At 38.8% G+C, this 24,554-nt stretch overlaps 1 protein-coding gene across 3 annotated transcripts in view; it reads right to left on the bottom strand.

Moving 5' to 3' along the window:
* The window catches only part of trim33 (tripartite motif containing 33), a 31,868-nt gene extending 8,514 nt beyond the window's left edge, over positions 1 to 23,354 (bottom strand). For 2 of the 3 annotated variants that reach the window (XM_034695466.1, XM_034695468.1), the window contains exons 1-14: positions 22,711 to 23,354; positions 16,176 to 16,294; positions 11,701 to 11,854; positions 11,263 to 11,395; positions 8,353 to 8,469; positions 8,100 to 8,214; positions 5,865 to 6,011; positions 5,194 to 5,311; positions 4,640 to 4,971; positions 3,967 to 4,161; positions 2,355 to 2,555; positions 1,459 to 1,591; positions 1,217 to 1,280; positions 363 to 516 (exon numbers count right to left, since the gene is read on the bottom strand). In XM_034695466.1, the coding sequence (XP_034551357.1) occupies positions 363 to 516; positions 1,217 to 1,280; positions 1,459 to 1,591; positions 2,355 to 2,555; positions 3,967 to 4,161; positions 4,640 to 4,971; positions 5,194 to 5,311; positions 5,865 to 6,011; positions 8,100 to 8,214; positions 8,353 to 8,469; positions 11,263 to 11,395; positions 11,701 to 11,854; positions 16,176 to 16,294; positions 22,711 to 23,302 (2,574 nt within the window). In that variant the 5' untranslated portion in view covers positions 23,303 to 23,354. The remainder of the gene's footprint in view (positions 1 to 362; positions 517 to 1,216; positions 1,281 to 1,458; positions 1,592 to 2,354; positions 2,556 to 3,966; positions 4,162 to 4,639; positions 4,972 to 5,193; positions 5,312 to 5,864; positions 6,012 to 8,099; positions 8,215 to 8,352; positions 8,470 to 11,262; positions 11,396 to 11,700; positions 11,855 to 16,175; positions 16,295 to 22,710) is intronic. The other variant, XM_034695467.1, reaches the window with a different exon arrangement.
* Between the last annotated feature and the right edge of the window lie 1,200 nt (positions 23,355 to 24,554).

The following is a 24,554-nucleotide window of genomic DNA, read 5'->3' as shown; positions in this document are numbered from 1 at the left end:
TTCATTTTCTGAATACATGTTTCATTTTCACAGATGTCTTCAATTCTGTCCCTACACAATAACAATGATTATAAGCTCCTCGAGGCATCCTCTGTTTGTTTTTTCATTGTGTTTAACTGATTCTGCAATGAAATGTACTGCACTCCCTTTCCACAATACCTAATTTGCAGGTGACTCAATGGGACAAGGTCACACAGTCAGTGTGCATCAAGATGAACCTTTGATGCACACTGATCACCGGGAAATCACAGTAAATAAAACCGTTCAACAGTCGTTGCAGTTCTGTTCATTATGGTGCTGTAATTTTTTAAAATCCTAAATCTTGTTTTTAAACTATTGGACAAAAAAATCAGTGTTCATACCATGCAGGCGCTCCTCCCAGCATCTTTTCCTCGCTCTGTCTTCATAGAAGTAGCCGGACAGCTGTAGCTGTTATCTGTACCAGGCTCCTGCTTCACCCTCACCTGCTCCACAGCTGTTCCACCTCCTGGTCCCGCCCTCCCTGCAGAGCTACAGCTTAACATACAAAAGAAAAAACAAAGAGAGAGATTTTTTAAAAACTAAGCACTGATTAGGATTTGTGAGCATGTCTTGTTAATGCAAACTATTGCTTGATTTTGCATGACTTTGTTTTAGTATGGCAAATGAAGTTACGTATAAGATGTGGTCTCTTCCCTCTACTACAGCGTCACTAAGCTTTATCTGCTGCCAGTATGTATGTATGCACAAATTAAAGAAAAACCCTTCATGTGGATCAACTCTGTCTATCACTAATGAGGGTTATGAAGGAAGAGAGGCTGTTGTACTGTGTAAGAGAACTTTTTTGTGTGTAGAGTTGGTGTGTAAACGTGTTCTGCTCAACATTATTCAAATGTTGAAAATGTGAAACCAGATTCTCGATAAACCGTCACAGGAGTCCTCCAGGCGTCTCCGTGTTGTATTTTGTGAGCAGCTGTAGTCATCCACCAGGTGACTACAAACCTCAGTGAAAGCTTTTTAAAAGCTTTACAGTCTTGCTTGCCTGATTTGATGCATCTGTGCACCTTCACTTGACTGTACAGCTGCTCTGTCCGTAATGGACTAGGTGCATGTTTTATGCAGAGTGGACAAAAAGACATCTTTCACATCATTTCAGAGTAACATATCTGTATATTATTGGAATCTGGTATGCTATTTTCTTCTAGAAGTTGAAACAGGATGAAAACTGAGATCTCACCTGCCCCGACTGCCTGTGCTGGATGTGCTGGAAGGTCTTGCTGGTGTGTGGGCATTCGACAGACCTGCAGACAGAAACGAGACAGGTCACAGGTGATGACGCAGCAGGGGCACAATCATTTGAAACTTTGCTCTTCCCTTTCATCATTAAAACAGTAACAAGGATCTGAGTAGGAAAACTGCAGACATGAGGAAAATGAGCCTTTGATTTAAATGGTAGTCCCGATCTGAACTTGAGGGTACCTGAAGATCCAGAAGAGTGTGATGACAGTCCAGGTGAGGGGTTCATTTCCATTGAGCCTAGCTGGTGCTGAGTGCTGGCTGAGATATAACGGGTTAGGAGGTGTCCAAGGCTGCTGGAACCTGCATCCTCCAACTAGTGGGGTCAGAGAAGAACAGAGGTTGAGGAAATTAACAGACAGGCAAATGACTCCAGAGCTCACAACATCAGACACCACATGTATCAAGTCCTCTCACAGTTTTTCCTTGTCTTATTATTTACTAATTTGTATATAAAGTGTTATTACATTTAATGATTTCCAGCAGCAACACTAAGACAACTTTTAAAATGACTTTTTTTTTTGAAAGGTGGGATTAGTGATTCTGGAGATGGTTTGTTAAAATTTGAACTCAAAAGCAAAAAGAATACACCCATACATTATCTGCTGAAGTGAAAGCGTTATTTTTTTTATCATTACCATGGTTTAGCTCTCTCTGTTCCTCATGAGGAGGGATGCGGAAAAGCTAGGTCAGTTCAGTGCACCAACTCTGACTGTTTTGGACCATCTTATCTTTTTGCCCCATATACAAAGCCAGGGGGGGTTTACAAATATCAGAATCTATAAAGGTCTTCAGCTTTCTTTTATAGGACAGTGAAGGGTTTCGGAATCAGCGACAGTGGTGGTCACATGAATCAAAGGACAGCACTGGATTGGATCCTGGAGCTGCTGTGTCTAGACCTGAGCCTCTGTACATGGGGCACACATTTTAGCCACTGAACTAACCGGCACCACACACAGAGGACAGACAGCTAGTGAACCATGAGGAGATATTCAGCGTATTTGACAAAAAAAGGTATTCGATTACAATCACACATTCCACCTTCACCTGACTGAAACAAATGATCACAATGTGCGCACCTGAATGGGTGGGATCTCAGGTAGGCAGGGCAGGTTCTCTGGATTGGTGACGGAGGGGATGAGCTCGATAGGACCTATGATGGGGCTGGCAGGACCACGGTGGGCGTGGGCACCAGCCATGCTGGCACTAGTGGGACTTGTGGGGTTGGCATTATGGAGGGATGCCACTGGGAAAGGGCCTGCGTGCCCCGGGTTTGAATGCTGTACAGAAAAAGAGAGAGGGAGAGGGGGAGAACATAATTGGGGGAAAGAAGAAGGGAAGACAGGAGGGAGGACAAGAAACATGAAGCTGGTCATTCACTGGGTTTGATCAAGTGTCATTGCGAAACAACGTGGTTGCATGATCATGCATGATTTGGGTGACAACACATGCTGCACAAGACAATGTCAAAGTAGGAAAAATTGCCAAACCCCTGATTGTAGTAAGAAACGAAACCTTTGGTGGTTCATCTCAGATTCTATAGACATCTGGACACAAAGAAAAAGCTGGATATAGTGTCGGTTTCTCTTACCTAGTCTCTCATGCAGGCAACACACTTACATTTATACACTTTACATACAATCTGACTGATTACAATCCACTTCTTATGTAAAGATACATCGTTAAGGCAGTACAGAGCAGAAAACTAACTTTCCCCTGCTATAAAGATACATTTGAAGTAACATTTTAAATTTAACAACTTGTTTTAATTGCTTCATCTGCAGCTCGAGTGGAAATTATGGTTTGGGAATATTAACTTGCACCATTACTTAAAACATTTAAACCCAAACGCTTCTTGCAAATGCTTTTCAGAGCACTCCCAAGAGTAATCATCAAATAATCATACTGAATAATTATTCTAAATTTTAAATTGCCAATTTATTTTAATTTTCACGTTAGCAGACAGTGCCACATAATGTTGACTTTCAGACTTCTGGTAGGCCTGTGGGGCATTGTTTTTTGAGTGGGCTCGTTTTGTTTATCTTGTTTACGCACACACGGAAGCACATGCATACAAACACAGCTTTTAGTGAACACAGCTACATGTAAACATAAGATTTGTTTTATACAACAAAACTCCTCAGGGTAGCCTTAATCATGGCAATGCAAATGAAAACCGGAGTTTGCATTAAAATTTGAATGTGGCTCAGACGTAGATGTTTGCATTTTCATTTGAATAAAGGCTGAACTCCCTCAGGGTTGTTCAGAGGGATTTCTTTATTAACCACCAGAACACGTTAGAAAATATAACATCTAGTAAGCTCTATGGCGGTTTGGGGTCACCAACATGCTTTGTTCTGATGCAGCACATAACTTTGTATATATTATGTTCATTAAATCAAGAGAAAATAAACATACAATGTTTTTCTTTGTTATCTGTCACACTTCTGCTTGACTCAAACAAACAGAGCATCATATGTTGAGACTCATGCTTCCCTTTTCCTTTGAAGTAGTTTGACTGAGCCTGTTTGGTAACTCAAATAACGTGTGAATGAAAAAGGCTTCAGAAAACTCTCACAGGTTCAGGCTCAAGATCACACTTGCGATTGATCTTTTGTTCCACATAGGGATCTCTATTGCATATTATACAAAATCACATTTCATCTATTACCATGCTGTACGTGGACTGACCTGTCTTTGTAGCTGAGGCTGCATCATTGATGGATACTGCTGTCCGTTATGTCTTGGCTGAGCCGAGAGCATTCGGCCCTGCGGTGGACCCGGGAGACGCATATGGTGGGAGGAAGGGTACATCGGGGGGCCTGGCCCACCGTTCATACCCCCAGGCCCTCTCGGTAGCTGCTGCATGCTGATGAGCCTCGGAGGCTGTAATGGCAAATATATACCCAGACTTTGCAGACATTTCCATGGTAGTGTACATTCAATGACCAGATTGTCACAAACAGCAGAGGAATTTTAGGTTCATGCAACTAAAAAAATTATATGCTTTAATTATTGCTAACATGGAGGGTAGATTTATGGATTTGTTAATCTGCAGGAAACAAACTGAAGACTTTAATCATTTAACCTTCGGAAATGCAGAATATGCACAGCTTCTAAAATATTAGGAATTATTTGCTTTGGTTCTTTAACAATACCTCATCATGAATTTGAACAGTTTTGCTATTTATTGGACACATTAATTGATCTCAGGAGATCCAGTTTGGACCTCATAGTACACCATTACTGAGGTGCAGAAAGAATACAAATGAGAATAAAGCTAAATCATGAAGCCAAATAAGTTAAAGAGTCAAAAGGGTGATTAACTGAACAACAGATACATTATTTTTCAGTGAGTGCATACCTGCTGCTGAGCCATAGGGGGTCCGGCCTGCCTGACGTGCTGCTGGGACATTTGGGAAGCGATGCGCATCTGTTGCTGGATCTGCTGCTGGTGCTGCTGCTGCTGCTGCTGCTGCTGCTGTTGCTGTTGCTGTTGTTGCTGATGCTGATGCTGATGCTGATGCTGTTGCTTCTGTTGTGCATAGGCTGCCTGCTGCATGTGCTGCAGCCGGAGCTGAGCTAGGTTTATCTGTCCTGGGTGTTTGCCCGGGTGACCCTGACCTGGAGAAATGGGCGGCCCTCCTACCATCACATTGGGTGGCTGCGCCGGTCGTTTCTCTATTACCAAATTACCTTGAAGAAGAAAAGGGGGTGACCATGTGAATAATTTAAAGTGTACAAGCTCTGGACTGGAAATATTATTACTTTTGCAAATGGTAAATATTTAATGGTTTAATTTTACTGGTATCTATGGCCTTGCAAAAGTAAGGCAGGACTCAATGGCAATATTGCATTTTGGATAAAGAAATATCAACAGAGGATAATAATGCAACATGAACTAAAACGCACTCTCACCTAGATTCACTACGTTTTTGGCCCAGAAGGTTGGGTCACAGAAGAAGCGCACAACACCATTGGCCTGGGGCGCTGGCTCCAGTCTAGCCTCAGATAGCTGATGAAGCTGGAACAGGATCTATATGCACACGCACACGCACACACACACACACACACACACACACACACACACACACACACACACACACACACAGACAGACAGACAGACAGAATGGTGTGTTCTTTAGTTTCTTAGTCAGGCCACATCAGAACAACAAATAATCCATTTGTCAACATGCCCTTTAGTAACATGATTCACCAAACAGTATAGTTATCTCAATTATCTCATTTGCTGACTGTCTTGTGGTTCAAATACCCAGGGAAGAAGACATCCTTATTAAAAGGAAAATAGTATATTCTCACACTTGACCAATAAGCCAATAAAGGACTGGCATCAGTGAACTGTGAACAATATGTCAGGATGAAAAAAGCCTATCAGGGCAGAAAAATACAACTAAACAACTGACTGTTCATTGCTGTCCACAGCTTAAGCATGAAATCAAACTAAAGCCAGATCTAACTCTCTTTGATGGTTGTGAATCAGTCATGCAGTATAAGATGTATGTGCAGTATATTTTGTTGATGTCAGCCTTTAAAAAAAATGGAACATCTGAAGCTCACGAGGAACATACCAGCCTCTTGCTGTAGAGCAGCGCGGTGCTGCTCCCTGTTGTGATAGCCCACTGGCAGAACTTGAGCACATGGCTTATCTGTTGGGCCAGTAGGGCGGTCTCTCCGTGCTGAGCCCTGAGCCTCATGCTGCGCTCATTGGTCACACTCTGGACAGAAAAATCAGATCATTCTGGTTAAGAACTGCTACTGTCTGAACACAATGACAAAATCAGAACTGTGTCAAATTAATTTCCAAGTTACTATAAAACTTTTAATGTGCAGAGAGATCGGTTAGATGATAAGATCTCATTAAACTTTAATTTAATGACCCCTGTTGGGAGCTGGGATTATTGCAGCAGTCAGTGATAAAACGCAGCAAAGACTAACAAATAAAAACGGAAGAGAACACAAATGAGGAATGTATGTAGACATGTTTATAACATTTAATAAACTAAACTCAGTGACATGACTGAGCACAGAAGTGCAGGAAGAAAAGCAAACCGTTGTGATGATACAGACACCATAATTTAGGAAAATTGTGTGAAAATATTTTGAGAAAATCAAAGTCAAAAGACATCATTCACCAACATTTTGCTGTTTTTCTCTAAAAATGTGTTTAGTTTCTCAAAAACGTGATATACAATGTATTCCTTGTTTGTTTGCACCTACACTACCAGTCAAAAGTTTGGAAACACCTTCTCATTCAAGGTTCTCATTGTATTTATTTTAATTATTGTAAACACTGTAGATTAATACTGAAGTCATCAAAACTATGAAAGAACATATATGGAATTACTGAATGAACAAAAAATCGTTAAACAAAGCAGAATATGTTTTATATTTTAGATTCTGTAAAGTAGCCCCCTTTTTCCTTCATGACAGCTTTGCACACTCTTGGTATATTCTCCGTCAGTCTGCTTCATGAAGTGGTCTCTTGGAATGGTTTCTAATTAACATGAGCCTTGTCAAGAGTTCATTTGTAGAATGACTTGCCTTCTTAATGTGTTTGAGACCATCAGTTGTGTTGTTCAGAGGTAGGGTTAGTACAAAATGGATAGCTCTATTTGACTACTGTTGTAATCAAGATTATGGAAAAACCAGATTATTTCATTTTGATGTCTTCAGTATTAATCATAATCCTAACCTTAATCATAACCCTAACCCTAACCATAACCCTAACCCTAATCATAACCCTAACCTTAATCATAACCCTAACCCTAACCCTAATCATAACCTTAGGTTTTCTGTTTTCTGTTTTCCGTTTTCTGTTTTCTGTTTTCAATTTTCAGTTTTCAGCCTTGGTTTCCTCATTTTCGGTTTTCGGTTTCAGCCAAGAATTTTCATTTCGGTTCATCCCAACTCTAAACCTCATTAATACCCAACTGAAAGGATTTAAACAGGAGCACTGTGAATCTACACAAAAACTGAGAGAAAAAGTGAAGTCTACAAAGTAGAAATGCAAAAACTTGAACATGTTGGAGCAGTGAACACCAACATGAGTAAAACACTAGCAGTCCTGAAATGGTCGAGAGCTTGAAATCAGACGCATAGAGCTGACATTTTTAGTAGCCTCAGTCATGAATACTAAATAGATTAGAAATATATCACACCGGATGTGTTAGATATTATGACTCATTCATTTATGCTGCGTTAAAAAGGTGGAGAGAACATATAAAGTAAAAAGAATAGTTTGATCACACATTTTTAAAAAGCTGTAAAATGAAAAGATTTGATTGATCCTTGAAGGGGGACAGACTTAACCTCAGGCATCTGTGCCGTACAAACGTCATTCATCTCTTGGCTCTCTCAGTTTGATGTTACATCTCATTCCAAAGCTGTAGTTGTACAATCATTACGCAAATACCAGTTTGTAAAGACAGATGATCACTGTTGTTAAAAATAAGTGCTGTTAGGTGAAACCTGGCAGCAGTACATAGGTGTACACAGCAGGGTCCTGTGTACCTGCCCCATGTCTGATGTCAGAGGCCGTTCATGATAACAAAGAGAGACTACTCCAAATACTAACAGACAGCTTCAACACTGAGCACAAGCCTTCAGACACTTGATAGGACACTTTCAATAATGATGTCAGGATAGGTGTGCTCCTGAGTGTGCACTTATTTTGTTTTAAACCTAGAACAGAGACTGCATTTAGACTTGTTGGTGAATGAGGCCTATTGTACTTGATCAGTGAGTTACTTTGCAGCTCCTTCTGAAGCTTTTTGTGAGTTTGGCTTTCAATGATGTTCTCTTACCTCCAGCTGCTGCAGCAGGGACTTGCCCTTCTTGTTGATCTCATTAATGAGAGTAAATACTGCGATTTTGATCTCATGCTCCACCTTCCTGTGTGTCTCGCTCAGCTCTTTTAACCTGCGTGACAAAACAGTTACAACCGTCATTTGGAGACACCTGCCACCAGAACATCCCTGACTATTTATGTCTGCCCATGGAACTGCAGTGACCATTTCAATTAAAGCATAAAAAAGGAGGAGAATGAAAAACTCGTACCTGCTCTGCAACTGAGAGACAGAACAATGAACATAGTTATTTTTTTCCTGTAGTTTAGCCATTTTGGCCCCAATGATGCCTTTGTGGTTCTGGAAAGCCTCCTCCAGGAACTGGTACCTGAGAATGAAAGGTCATGGTCATCAAAAAAGGTGTATTAATAGAATATGCAAAAGAAGCAATATCATAAAAAAAATAATGAGGTTTATAGGAAAGGCTTAAAAATATATGACCAGTCCAAAACTACACCAATGACAATTAAAGACTAGTTTAGAACTTGTACTAAAGAATCACACATGAATGAAACCTCTATAAGATTCTTTCAAGTTCAAAAGATTTAAGAAAGTCTGGGCATTAATTATTTCCTGGATAGGAGCTATTTTCTTTTTTAGGTACCAGGTGGGATCCACTCTACTTTGAGGATGTAAATCAGTCGTTGAATAGATAACCAAAATGAAAAGCAAGGAGGACTAAGTCCAAACAACAAGGATTTAAAGTTCTGTATAAATCTGCTTGTGTCTTTGTTGGAAATCTATGGGGCGCCGTTTGTAAAGGTGTGCACACTGAAAATAACAGCAACATATCTCCACATGTAGCACTGAAACGTCAGAAAAACATGGTGTGAATTTTTAAAAGTCATTTTCAATCATATTAAGCGCAATATTTGTGATCTTTTTCCACTTTATTTTTGCCGTGACAAATATGTTAATAGTTAAAATCACTTGGCATGGACTTATGGTTAGATTGCAGGCCCATGTAGAGGGCAAGGCAAGGCAAGGCAGCTTTATTTGTATAGCGCATTTCATACACGAGGGCAACTCAATGTGCTTTACATTAACACATTAAAAGCATTGGAGACATTCAGACAAGCATAAAAGAACATAATTAAAATGACAAATATGATAAAACAGAAAAGAAAAGGAAAATTAGAAATATATTAAAAATTACATTAAAATTTTAATTTAAAGTGGGTTAAAATAATCTAAGATAGGAAGGCAGAGGTAAATAAAAAAGTCTTAATCTTTGATTTAAAAGAGGTGAGAGTTTGAGCAGACCTACAGCTTTCAGGGAGCTTGTTCCAGATATGTGGTGCATAATGACTAAACGCTGCTTCACCATGTTTCATTCTGACTCTAGGAACTGAAAGCAGACCAGTACCTGATGACCTCAGAGGTCGAGGTGGTTCATAAAGTAGTAGCAGATCAGCAATGTATTTTGGGCCCAGGTACGAATCTAGCCTGCAGCCCCTTTCCCGCATGTCATTCCCCCACTTCCTACACTATTCACTGTCCTCTCCTCCATAAATAAAGATATAAAAGCCCCCAAAAAATCCATGTTAAATCGTAATGCTAAATCTAAATCTTAAATATAAATAAAAATATAAATATGAATATAAATATAAATATAAATATAAATATAAATATAAATATAAATATAAATCTTAAATATAAATATAAATCTAAATGCTAAATCTAAACGTTAAATATAAATCTAAATGCTGTATTCTAAATCTAAATGTTAAATGTCAAATCTAAATGTTAAATGTCAAATCTAAATGTTAAATCTAAATGTTAAATATCAAATCTAAATGCTAATGGTGCTCAGTCTGCTTTTCTAAATATTTAGCTAATATGTAAATTCACACTGCCGCCTAGCAGGAGTACCACAATAAAAAATTCATGAAGCGATGCAGATATCCTAACCATAGTCTGTCATTACTGACTCCCATGGGTTACTAACCGCATTGCCCCCTGTCCCCATGTGTACTTATTTAGCAGAAAATGTTGGAAAGGCAGTTTAAGAGATTTCACAACGCTCAACCAAACCAGTCTATGGTAGGGACCAGCTAGTTTGGGATATCTGCATCGCTTTATGGAGCTTTTATTTTGGTACTTCTGCTAGGCAGCAGTTTGAATATGCATATTAGCCAAACCACAGAGCAACATTTAACATTTAGATTGAACATTTAGCAGTTATATTTAACATTTAGATTGAACATTTAACAAATATATTTGATATTTAGATTTAATATTTAGATTTATATTTAAAATTTATATTTGTATTTGGCATTGAGATTTATATTTAACATTTATATTTAACATTTAGCATTTAGATTTAACAGGGATTTTAACCTCAATATATTTGTCACGACAAAAATAAAATGGAAAATGATTACAAATGTTCCTCTAAATTAGATTGAAATTTATTTCAAAAATTCAAACTACATTTTTATGACATTTTGGAGCTAAATGTGGAGGAATGTTGCTGTTATTTTCGGTGTGCACAACTCACTACAAACGGCACCCCATAGAAATCATCTGAAGGAAAACAAGTTATATTTTAATTTAAATATGGAGTTTCCAGTAGGAACAAAAAAGCCTAATGCTACACCAACAGAAAACTAAAGCTGGCCCTTTGCATTCCTGATTTAACTAAACACATGGCAAAGATTTTAGGATGGTGGAACAGAAGAACGAAACAAATGTGTGATCTCATATGCAAGAGTTAATTTATTTAAATGATTGGATTTGCTAACTTATTCACCAGTGAACTAACCTGAATTTAAATTTTGATTAGCAGACTAAGAAATTAGCTTTGACTCCTCGTCAAAGGAGCAGTAAAAACTGAAATACTGGCTAATATATATTACCCTGTATCTATTAACCCAACCTCCATACTGATTGTTAAAGAACCCTCACCGTAAAAAGTTGGAAATACTGGCTGCAAAGGGACTAAAATATAACACCAATGCACACATTTTGAACTAACACAGACTTTAAACATATCACTGACTTCTGGTAGCTTAAACTGAAAATTGATTCAGCCATGGTAGTGTCAGAAGCTTTCAGACTGGAGATGGACGCCCTGGAAGTGGTTTAACAGGCGTGTGTGACATGTTGGATGCTGGACTACCTGTGGTCCTTGTGCTCCAGCAGCTGGCAGTCCCTACAGGTCAAGGTGTCACAGGTCTCACAGAAAAGCTTCAGTGGCTCCTGCTTGTGGACGGGACAGAAAACAGGCCTCTGTCCTGATGTGCCGATGGATTCTACAGGAGAAAAGACACCAGCAGACAGACCGACATATCAACCACAGAAACCACAGAAGCAGACTGCTTCAAAGAAGTTGTTCTTAAGCCAGAGGGAGGCAGGTCTAGTCGAAGCTTCGGGGTATTTGGACCCCAGGCTAGAGGTACCATCTAAGCAGCCAGATTCTGCAGTGCAGTTACCATGGCAACAGTCTGCCGGCAGTACCACATTCACAGTGCTTCAGTAAGGGTTTGTCATAGTGAGGCTTTAGCAGTTTCACAGTGAACCTCGGTTGGTTCTTCAGAGTGAGGGTCGGCCATCTTACCAGAGGCAGCATCAGCATCCTCCTTTGTGTGAATCTTGTGGTCCTTGGTGATTTTGACCCTCTGGTGGGCCTCCACGCAGGTCTTACACAGCCATTCTCCACACTCCACACAGAAGCCAATGGTTCCCGCATTGTCCTCACAGCTCGTGCACGTCTGAGGGAGACAACAGCAATGAAAATCATGCAGAACTCGACATTGAGCCTTTATGAAAGGGTTCCTAAATACTGACCTGTTCATTTACATGCTAAATGCTAAAACATTCAGAGAGGAAGAAAGCCAACGTCAAAGTTAGGTAGGTTAAATCCACAACTAAAATAGGATTTAAGATCATTATCTAAAGCACCACTAAGCGTCTGACAAAGCTTTGAAGCAACTCTAAGCTTCCCGCGAGCAAAATCGTTAGAGTTTTATAAATTCATAACGAAGTGTACACATTTAATAAATCTCCATTTAAAGAGACACCTCCTCTAAACAAAGAGCAAACCTCTGTTTTTAAAATCTGTGCTTTGTGTGAAAATATCATCAACATTCATTACTATCATATCTTTAAAATCACAGCCGTGTACTCATGTTTGATCATGCTGCGCTGCTGATTCTGATTCAGTAAACATAAGCACAAAGCAGAGTTCAGACCACAAAGATCCAGGATTAATACAGCTGTGTGTTCACAGTGAACACTAACAGAGGAAATGTACTTTTTGAATGTGTACATTTTGTTCTTACAGCCTTAGGGTCTGGTGACACTTCACCAAGCAGTAAACTTAGAGGTTGTTTAGAAACATAGGTAACATGTATCGCTGCGCACACACTCCGATGTAAGGCGACCTTGCTCAAGTTAGAGGTTTGCTCCGTACAGTTTAAGTGAAAATTGTAATTTCAATTTGATGCATTAAAGGTGTTTCCTGATACTCTTCAAACACTATTCAAGAGAGCAGTTCACTTACGTGCTCTGTCTTTGCATTGATGCTCTATGTATAAGACTATAAGCATAACGATAATTCTCCACTCTATCTCCAGATATCTTATGTTGATCACTGGAAGAAAAAATCTTACATCAACACACAAACACAACCTCAGTAAAGTTCAAGGCAAACCTGTACCACAAGATCTACATCCAGTTAAAATAGTTTTGGCACCTAGTGAGCCAAAAACTACACACAACAGTTTCAGACATGTCCTCTCATAAAATGACGTGATGGTAACAGTTATCAAATAAACTTACTGAGATACATTTTGTTTATAAAACCATTACAAGCTAAAGCAATGTGTCACAGTGTGTTGTGTAACTCTTGCTTACTCAATGACTGAATTCCCAAGTGTCAAGGTATTATCAACGTCTGATTGGCCTGAAATTAACACCTCAATGTCATGAACAAAGAGGATTACAGAGTAGTATATGGAGCCCTGAAGAGGACATGGAGGAGGGGGAATTAAGGTTTATCCTGAGAAACTTTTGCAAAAGCTTACAAGTAGGGATGTCCTAATCAGCTTTTTTAGTCCCGATCCCGATCTGATTTTTAAATATTGAACATTTGCCAATACTGAGTCCCGATCCGATACCTGTGTTTGCCTAGGTAATAATGAGATAAGAGAGTTGAGCTGCACGCTGTTTTTTTCCTTTAGCAAAAATAAGTAATTAAAAAAATTACTAAAACATGTCTTGTGATTAATTCCATTTAACTTAATCCAGCTAGCATTGTTGTAAAACTCATAATCTGTTTTACAAGCTCTACTGTATGAGATCCACCAAACTGGTGTGCTTCCTTACAGCATGCTTAAATCTGAGGCTGCTCTGAATGCAACTTTCATAAGACAGTGTGTGATTTACAACAGCATCATCCGGCTTTAAGGTGGAGAACGTAAATATTGGGAGTGACAGCAAGATCGAAACACGCCCGTTTACATGCCACTGGCTACGGAGCGACATGCCGGTATAGAGAACAGCAGCAGGCGCTAGCCACAAGGTTGCTAATGCTAATGTAACAGACTCGTGTTTGGTTTATGTTTTTGCCTTTTTGAACCACAAATCCCTTAGGGTTGCAAAATTCAGGGAATTTTCAAAGTTGGAAACTGTCCATGGGAATTAAAGGGAATTAGCAAGAATTAATGGGAATTTATGGGAATTAACAGGAATCATCAGAAATAAACCAGGAATTTACTCAATTGAAGGTTGGGTCTTAACAGGGAGCTTAAATTTAGTTGGGAAAAATATATTTTAGCATAATCCTGACTAAAACAACCAGATTTCATGCAAGTATAGTTGAATATCTATGCAGAGCCATCCTCAACCCTAGTGGAAAGTGACACTGAAGAGGAAGAGTCAGGGTTGGATGTTGAGGAAGTGGACATGGAGGATATTGATGAGACCCAGGAAGAGGCTAAACCCTTTCAGGCAATGGGCTCTCAGAGGCTAGGCTGGAGAAGCTTGAGGGAAGATGCTTTTTATTTGCATGTTGAATGGGACTTGGTTGGAGGGAGAGTGGCTCTTTATATTTAACATTTTGAATGGGACTTTGTTGGGATTGCATTGTTGTTCATTTTTGAATGGGTTGGGTCGGAGGGATGAGTAATATTTAACTCAACATTCATGTTTTTGTTCTTCAATGAAAGAATTGATAGTTCAATAAAATATTTAACACTTGATAAAGTTCTACTTACAAATAAATCTGTTTTAATTGTATTATTTTGGATGGATGTCTGCTTATAACAAACAAACATTTATGCTTGGATATGATACCTTTCCATTAAATTGCCCTCAATTCACAGGTAATTCATATTAATTCCCATAAAAAGTTTCTAATTTGGAATATTTCCCAAAAATTCCACAGCTTAACTTCCCATGGAAATTTACCGGAAATGTTCTGCCCCTTTGCAACCCCACTGGAGGGTTACCATAGGGTGCCTAGAGCAGATGTTTTTTCTTTGTCTGGTGGTGCTCATGTGAGTTCTACAAGAAAATGTAAATCATGGCTCGAGTTCTACATCAATGTCCCATTTATCATTTTCTCATCATGTATGCACAGTTAAGCAAATGCAGAACCATCAATTACATTTGGACCTTCAGCTGCAAATTGTGTTCGTGACAGCAGACATAAATGATTGGATGAGGTGATCACCAATCAATTAAAAAAACGTCAAGATCGGCTCTGATCCAATAGTTGAGATCAGGATGGGGACATCCCTACTCACATTCACTTCAAATGTCTCTCTCTTATGTGACTAGACTGTGATTAGCAAACATAGACCAAAAACATTCTTATCTCTATATTTAAGGCTCAGCCCAAAATTAGATTCTATACATCTCTCTGAAGGGTGTGTGCTCCACTGATTATATGTTGCGGTGTGCCTACGATCAAAAGAAGAAATAACCTCAATGGGATGCTTTTGCAAACGTTTCTTGGGATTACATTTCTCCCTCTATGTCCCTTAAGGGGCTCCGTAGCAGTTAGTGCATGATCTGATTTACAGGTCACATGATCAGGGCGAGGTGGAAATGGAGCATGCTTCACCTTTGCAACAGAACAAGAAAGTCAGACATATGCCGTCTCAGAAAACTAGTCCATGTGTTCATAACCTTTGGGTTTGATTATTTCAATCCCATATTATCAGGCTGCACTATGGATTATGGATTATTGCTCCAGATGGCCTTCTGCCATAGATCTGACTGACTCGTAATGCTACATATATTTATTATCAGTCTTACTTTCATCATCATGACTTTAATGTTACTGTCACTCTTCATACTGTCAGTCCTTCCCCAATAGTAATAGTTGAACTTGTGTAGTTATTAATGTCAGACAGTTAACGTCACAGTTCCTGCTATTAATTAACATTCCCTTATCATAGTTATTGGTATCATACTCATAAGTCTGTGTTAGTGGCTGCTGTTCTGTATGTCTGTCTTTATCTATGTCTCTTTCTGTTAGCCCCACACAGTCACAGCAGATAGATGTTCACCATGACTCTGCTTCTGCCTGTTAGAAGAAAAAAAACCTTGCCACTGCTCCCTGCTAAATGGAGCAAAATAAATGAATAAATACATAAATACATAAATGAATAAATGAATAAATACATACATACATACATACATACATACATACATACATACATACATACATACATACATACATACATACATACATACATACATACATACATACATACATACATACATACATACATACGTCTAGTCTAGTCTAGTCTAGTTAACATTTGTTATAATCGGTACTATACAAATAAGGATTGATTGATTGATTGATTGATTGATTGATTGATTGATTGATTGATTGATTGATTGATCTACACTGAAAAACAGATCAATATCAGTTTTCCTTCTTTACTTAATCAGAGAATAACATTTCATTGAACCAGCGACATACTAAGACCCCTCGAAACGGCAAAGAACAGCCTGGAAAGCAAGGCCTTGAGGTTCAAACACTTCATACCAAACATCAAAGCAAAACTTCTGACATACCTGTGCAGCCTTTTCATCAGACGTGCTGCTGGCCTCTGTGGTGTCTTTCACAAAGTAGTTGTCGATGATGTCGATCTGTTTGTATTCTTTGTGGCACACAAAACAGCGCATGACGTTGACTGGAGACAGAGGAGACAAAAAAAGGACAGGAAACAGGAGTTAAGTGACGTCAAAAGGCCAAACATCGGTCATTGTGGTGTAGATTTAGGTACCTGACCCCACAATCGTTAAAAACATGGAGTGAGCGCAAAGAAGCAATCCCATAAAGCTCATATGTAAGCTCTTACCTGACTTCTGAGAAGCCCTGTTAGCTCTGGGCTATGAATATTCCTTCTTTAAACAAAAGAGGATTAATGGCAGGCTTTCAACAGGCTGCCTTTGCTTATTTCCATAATTTCCTTGAGGAAAAATCCTGTTGTTATTAAAATTCTTGGCACTGTGGAAATCCTCTATCTATTCATGGGAGGTAATTGATTTAGCGCTTGTCTCCAGAAGATTCAATCTCGTCATCCTTGGCATTTTCATTACGGTATTAAATCACATGGCCAAATAATGAGGAATTTTTCACTTAATCTCTTTAGTTGGCTTCGTTAATCAAATTGGTTGAATAACTGCTGTAATCATACTACCCAACAAATAATTAGTTCAGCGCATTAACTCAGCTGCTTATTTCCTAAAATCATGCACAAGATTAAACTTCACATAAATATTTTAAATTGAGTCAGCATAATCTATCGCTCCACCCCCTCCCCCCTCGTAAACCCATAAATCCCCCCATCACCAACCAGCTAAGGCAGAACCGGAGTGAGCCGGTTTGAGCCAGTCTACACTGGCTTGAGCAGCTCACAGCCTGTTTGTGTAAGCTCCAGCTGCATGGGTCCCTGAGTGATTGGTGGGGAGAGCAGCTGGATGGGGATTGCATTAGGGGGACCCACACAAATACTGGAACACAAACACACACACACACACACACAAACATCATGAGTAAAAACAAATGCACAGCTGTCACTTTGAACTGGAGCAGACGATCTGTAGCTTGGCCTTGATGGATACCCCTCCCCCACAAACATACAAAACAACACAACCTGATTTTTAAAGTTTCTCAAATCTGCCAAAAAATCCAGGTTATCTCTCTTGCCTCTGCTCAAGGAGTCATGGAAGGAAACAAGGACATACTATAACCCTACTCGCATGCTGCCTTGACCAAATTAGACTCCTGCTTAGACAAATATTTACCTATTTGTCATGAAAGTTCTCAGTTTCACTGCAGCAGTAAAATGAATATGCAAAGAGAGATGCCCCGACAGATCAAACTGGGATCTAGATTATACCAGCTCTCCCAGAAATGCAGGAAAGCAAGACATCTCCGAGGGCATCTCTTATCTTGTGAAGGTTATAGATGTCTGCTGTCTCTGACCCACAATCAGAGAAATACACAACCACACAACATATCTGGAAACTATGATGAAGCCTGCGACAGCTCATTTCAATTATCTGATGAAAACATAATTTATGTCTGTAAAAGTTTATTTATAAGTCTCATTTCTCTAAAGGGGATTGAGTTTGTCATCAGGGCCCCTCAGCTTTGAAACGACCTGCCTGAGGAGATGAGGAATCCTTTAAAACCACACTTTAAAACTCTCTTTTATAGACCTGCTTTATGTGATGTCGTCTCTTTATTGCCTTTTATTTTTTTTATTTCCTTTTCTTCTTATTGCATTTATTTATTTCCTTATTTCTTTATTGCTGGTTTTAATCCTTTGGTATTTTCCAATGAATTTATTTTACTGCTTTTAATTGCTTTAGCCCTTATCTCTTCATTTCCTCTCCATTGCCTTTTTAGGCTTTTCCCTCTTCGTCCTCTCCCTTTATATCCAGTGTACCTTTGAATTGTCTTGCTTTATCAGCCATATTATTGTGGTTCTTGCTGTTTTCTGCAAAGTGCTAAGAAAACTCTTATTTTTAAAGATGCCATATAAATAAAGAAGTTTTATTAGACCTGAGCACAGACACGCAGTGGCGGCAAGGCCCTATTGAAACCCTAACGTTTTTCCTATTATGAAGCCCACATTTGGAGCCTTCAACGTCCCAAAGTTCACCAACATAGTTCAGTCATGGAGAAAAAATGTATGAATTCATTGGTTTTGGTGCTAATACCAGCTCCATAGCGCCCCCTAATGACTTAAAAATGAGCCCCTCAAAACGGTTTGACCTACATGCATGAATTTTTTTAAGTTAAATGTCGGATTTTGGCAATTCGCAAGGTACCTAAATGCACATACTAGTCTTTGAATTTTACTTCATATAGTTATTAAAAAGCAATGATTTTTGTATTCAGAATAATGAAGGACTCTTTTTGTTATCAATTAGTAATGGGCAGGTTAATTCACCTTAAACTAGCTACGATACACCTAACAGGTCCTTTTGGTTATTTCAAGATACCAGAAGCTAAACATCACACCATATTCTAAATTTCCACCAGCTATCATAACAGATATTACAAAACAAATAAATGACTACTTTTATGCACATTATCATCTTATCTCTAATGTTAAAGCTCAGGAGAAGACCACTAATTCTAGTAACTTATCATAAATCTGCTCTTCTCAAATCAGGTAGAGCATTAATAAGATCAATCAGTGGCCTGGCTGTGTGTCCTGATCATAGACTGTAGTATCGTAGCATCCGTGACGTCCCCCATCTGTTCTGAAGCGCTGTTTTGAAGACGATCATCAGAGGGAGCCATATTAGAAATGCTGAACTCAACCTAACGTCTGTCGAGATAGTGTGAGTTAAAAAGGCGGGCTTTGAGCCTCCTAGCCAACAGCTATAGTTCCCACCTGTCAATCAAGTCAGTAATGTCCTCAAAATGGACAAAAACTCAATCTTAATATTTTCTCAACAGTCACGTTATAACATTTTTTACCCCCGTACAGCGTGTGCCGATAAGAGAAATTAGCTCTTCAGACTGAAGCCATTTTTTTGAACCAGGCTGTAAACATGTTTATTTCTGCTGTAAAGATTGTCTTATTTGAATTGGTGTGTATGTGGTTTCCGGTGTTTTCCAGCCAGCCTCAAGTGGTCGCTCGGTGAACTGCAGTTTATAACACTTTCATATTTTGAGACTGGAGGATGCCGTTTGGTCCTGATCAGGGTGGGGTGACATCATGTATAATCCTAAGTTTAAAGCAAGGTTAATCAAAGCTACAAATCCAGTTACTCACAAACACTTGGTGGGATTGAACTGCTGAGGTCAGAGTGATGATTTCATATTTTCTGAAATGCTTTCATAAACATGATGTGCAGTTACTCTAACAGTTAAGAGACCCACAGCAGAAACCTCAAGCACAGGTGTGACTGAGTCTCCCTGCAGCTGTGGCCAAAAGAGCATTTTAAGTGACAAATATATTCCCGTATCAGTTTCAGTTTAGAAAGCCGAGACGTATCATATCAACTGTAAATAGAAAAACTTCCTTAAACAGAACATACTCCTGTTTTACTCAGAAGCTCTCCTTTGCGATGAGGACTACCCAGATCATGTGACACTGACTCGCTCCTGAAACCAATACTAATGTAATTCCTGAAACCAGATTAAGACCACATGATTAAAAAAACAATCTACACAGACAATGACTAATACGGTTAAACTCCTCATGCTTTCAGGTACGGCATGGAGGTAAAGCCCACAGCTCAAACCGAAGAAGAACACGATGGAGTAATATGAGAAGTCATGGTGAGACACCTGTAACAGTCCCTGCGTTAAACATGAAATCTGACTCTTCATTTGAGTAGACAGCCGGTGCTCAGGCCTGCTTTACATGGAGGGTGCTTTCTGGATGTAAACTACAAAACACCTGATTGTTCTGACTAGAGCTGGGCCATATTGTAATAGATGTTATTACGATAATATTTTTAATATCAATAATTTACACAATAAATATAAAATACTCCTCCTGAGTGAAAGTTGAAGAAACCAGACGGTTTGTTAGCTTGTATCTGGGATTTAGTATTCTCGTAAATATCCAAAATATCTTAACTAATTAACTTTAGTGACCTTTCTTGTGGAGTATGTTTTCACTCTGCTTTGAGCTTTCAGGTTTTGCGTTTTCTTCAGTGTCGCTGTCGCTTATTTCAGCAGTACAAACGTCCAAACATCTTTAAGCCCAGCCTTCCTCTTGCCCTGCGACATGATTGGCTGTTCCATGCCGACTTGTTCTTCTGTCTTAGTTTACTCAAATCAACTCTGAAGAGAAAATCTATGCACCAATATGAACGGATCAATCAGCAAAGAGTGGTGGTGTAAAAAATACAGCCAACCACTGCATAGTCTGATCAATACTATCAATGGGTATACCACAGATCTGAATACCTTCTTTGCAGAACAATCACTGCATATTAAAGTGCTTGGGGTGATTTAAAGATGGACGTCGTGGCAGAGTTTATCAAGCTGGACTAACTGTTCACAGCTTGGTAGCAGATCATCTCAGCAGAGCAGATGGTGGTCTACAAGAATCGGTTGCATATTTCTCTTACAGTTATTTGTTCCAGAAAGGAGACTTCCAGCTCTGAGATTCCTCATGAGGAGAGAATATTCCTGTTTCCACTTAGAGGAAGTGAGTGGTTTTGGTTTAGTCTGCTTTTAGATTGATGGTTTTGGTAAATCAGCTGAGCCAGTCAGTGTTGAGTAACTTGTGGGACTGTGACCAGGTATCTGAGAAGATTTCCAAAATATTGTTAATGTCATGAAGTCCCATGAGCAGACTGGGGTGTGTGCATCTTCTGACAGGGCTGGTATGATGTTCATATTTTGTATTTCTATTTTTTTCATAGACTGTATAAATAATGGACGTAGTATCCTTGACGTCACCCATCTGTTTCTGAAGCGCTGTTTTGAGGCCAATCGTCGGCGGGAGCCATATTGCTGCTGTAAAGCGAGTGTGACGTAAAGAGGCGGCCTTTGAGCCTCCTCGCCAACAGCTACAGTGTTCCCGCCTGTCAATCAAGTCAGCTGTGCCTCTCATTGGAAGACTCATAATCTTAATATTTTTGAAATTACCGTGTTAGAAAAAGATTCACCCGATCAAGAAATGAGCTATCCAGACTACACTCTTCTTTTGTACCAGGCTGTAAACATGTTTATTTCTGCTGTAAAGATCGGCTTTTTTGAATTGGTGTGTATGTGGTTTCCGGTACTTCTGGAGCCAGCCTCAAGCGGATCCTTGATGAACTGCAGTTTTTAGCACTTCCACGTTGGACTCATATTTTTAAACCGGATGTTGCCGCTTGGGTGCAAATAGTAACTTTGAAGATTATTATTTAATGAAGGACTCCCCAAAGGAAAAAAAAGAGAATTTATCTCAACGTTATGACTTTTATATCTAAACATGGTAGTTAAAACGTTTGATTCCATGATGTCAAAAAAGATATAACAATAGACTCAAACTAAAATTTTGAATCATGCCATTTAGAATACAAATTAGCTTGTTATAATTTGCTGTTTCAAGTTAACATGTTTGATTATTTTTTGGAATCCAGTATTTGCATTTTGTGCTGAAATATTACACCATACATATTCATTCATCCAGTTTTCAGCATTAAATATGCAGTGTTTGATTGGAATCTATTAATGTTCATGTCCTCTAGCTTTTCCTATGAAGCCCAAAGCAGACATACATCCATACATTACTGTCCTCAGACCTCAGGAGTCATTTCAGGTTGTTTTCTTCAGATGCAGACGTGATTGTCTCATTATCTTGAAAAACAATAACAGAGTTTATGTGATGAAAAGGTAATGTCTGATGTTTTCTCAAGACCTTGAATTACTTTTCTTTTTATCTCTGGATAACAAAGCCGGTTTTCACATGATAATGGAATCCTTTATCGTGAGACGAAAAACTTTGTTATCTTGAAACAATGAGATATGAAAACACAGGCTTGATTATTCAGAGAAAAAAAGTTGATTACACTTATTGGCAATGTTTCAAATGTGGTTAATAAATGTTTGATTGATTGTTTTACAGTTAGTTTTTTGGAGTTTGGTTGCAATATTGAAGTACTTTAAATTGTGAATTTGGATGAATATTTTCTATTTGAGTCCTTAAAGATTTGGCGTAGATGGCTTCTGTGGTCTTCCTGATGCGTTATTCTTAAAATACAGACACACATACATATTAGTGAAACATAGGCATTCAAAATAGATTTGATTAGTGGAGATAGAAATAGTAAATACATGCTATTCATTCGTGTGTGTGCACAAATACTTCATGCACACTCTGCATAGGTAGGTGCCCTAGCTGGGCCAGTCAAATAAATTGTCTGGACAACTCTACCTGTCAAATGGCACATATATTAGACCTCTCTCTGTCCAGATCAGTGTGAGACAGACATACAGGTGTCACTGAGGCTGTCTTAATCACAACGAAATTAAACTTACTCCTCCACCTGTCCACTGTCAGATTGTATTAGCTAACATCATTTCATCCTACCCAACACATCCAGATGGAGCAGATGGTCGTCCACAGGTAACGTAACTCACCTATGTGTGTTTCGGCTTGTCCGTGAGGTCCAGTCACTGGCAGGCTGATCTGTCTGTTTGGTTGCGGGATACATTTCAGGCAGAAAGAGTGCAGACAAGGCAGAAGTTTTGGTTCACAGTCCCGGCTCTGAAGACTTTGTTTACACTTTGCGCACGTATCCAGTAAATTAATGGGAGCTGGTACCGGTGTGGCTGCTGGTGCCGTAGGAGGGGGGGACATTTCTGTAGAGAGTCCAGCAGCAGGAGCATCCCCGGCGGGCACTGTTTCAGCTGCCGGTGGTTCTGCATTGGTACTACTGGTTTCAGCCGGGCTCAGGGCGTCACTAGCGCTCCCGTTGGCTTCCCCTCCCGAGCCCGCAGCAGCAACAGCAGCAGCCCCGCCGCCGCTCACGCTCCCTCCGTCGCTGGTGGGTGTCGGTGTCTCGGTAGTGTTATCGTGGGTCTCCGTTTCGTCGCCGCCCTTTGAATTTGCCTCTATAACTATCACCGCATTGTCGACCGCCGTCTCTGGCTGCTCGTTTTCCTGCGCTGAAGGCACTGAGTCCGAATTAACAGACGGTTCCATATCCTCCTCGCCTTTGTTATCCGCCATCTTCCTTCCTCTTTGAACCGCTGCACGTCCTGCGTAACTTCTCGAACCAGGAGTACGTACGATTACGTCATGACGTCGACCAAAGATTGTTTCTTTGCTCATTTGCTTGTTTACTTCAGTGATTATTAATTATCTGTGCCCTAAAAACATCATCTTATGTTATGATAGTGAAAATAAGAAGTTGCAACAATTGATAAATATTTTAATACTGCTCGGTCAATTTCATATATATAAATCCTAATTTAATAAATCAGAATCAGAATCAGAACTATTATTATTTAGTTATTACAGTATGCTCGTATAAACAGTATGTAAGAAAGTCAAAATATCAATAGAAAGAGGGAATAAAATAAGATATAAATACGAAAAAATAAAATAGGATAAAATAAAACAAAAGAATAATAATACAAATAAAGTATATACAGAAGTGCAGAAAAGTTAGAATTATCTATGTACAAAAGCGCAGGGAATGAAGATGATACATACAATCTCATCCACGCTTTTACATTTTTGTCACTGAATGTAAATACTTAATAGACTCCTAAAATGTATAAACAACAAAAAAGCTGAACACATTTTAGATTTAAAACAAGATGTATTCAAATAATAAATATTTATCTTATTTCACTGTTTATTAGTTATATTTTTGTATCTTTTTCATGTATCATTATTTCATCAGGAATTATAATGACATGTCTGATAATGCTTTGTAATTTATTTTATTTTCTTAGATGTATTGTAATATGTATAACTACACGTATGCAAGTTTCCTATAATAAATGTAATGCTAACCAAAGCCTTCAATAAAGGTTTCTTCAAAAAAAAAAGAACTATCTGGGATTTAGTAAGAACACTGACCTACATGCTATTATCTATGTACTATAACATAGTATTCAGATGCTAAAGATGAAGATTTTGCGTGTAAAAATATAAAGATTTAAAATTAAATGTCAGTTGAAATGTCAGTAACTCTCAATTAATCTCTATTTTATTTAAAATATTTGTTTTATTATGTTGCTAATTATAGGCTAATTATACCGTCATGTTGACATGTAGTTTCATTGTACTTAGTCCTCAGTATGTTTTAATGACATCAATCTGGGGTTATACTGTTGGCAATTACGTTGCCTGCTATTGAATTTAAGCATAATTTGGCATTTTAGTGTAATTTAAAATCAATTTGATTAAAAAGTCTAAAGTGTGTGATTAAACTGGAATTATTCGTAAATAGGCTTTGTAATTTAATTTCTTT

Source organism: Notolabrus celidotus, chromosome 11, assembly GCF_009762535.1.
Source record: "Notolabrus celidotus isolate fNotCel1 chromosome 11, fNotCel1.pri, whole genome shotgun sequence".
Taxonomy (NCBI): domain Eukaryota; kingdom Metazoa; phylum Chordata; class Actinopteri; order Labriformes; family Labridae; genus Notolabrus; species Notolabrus celidotus.
Note: the sequence above shows the minus strand (reverse complement) of the source record. Positions and strands in the feature narration are given on the sequence as shown.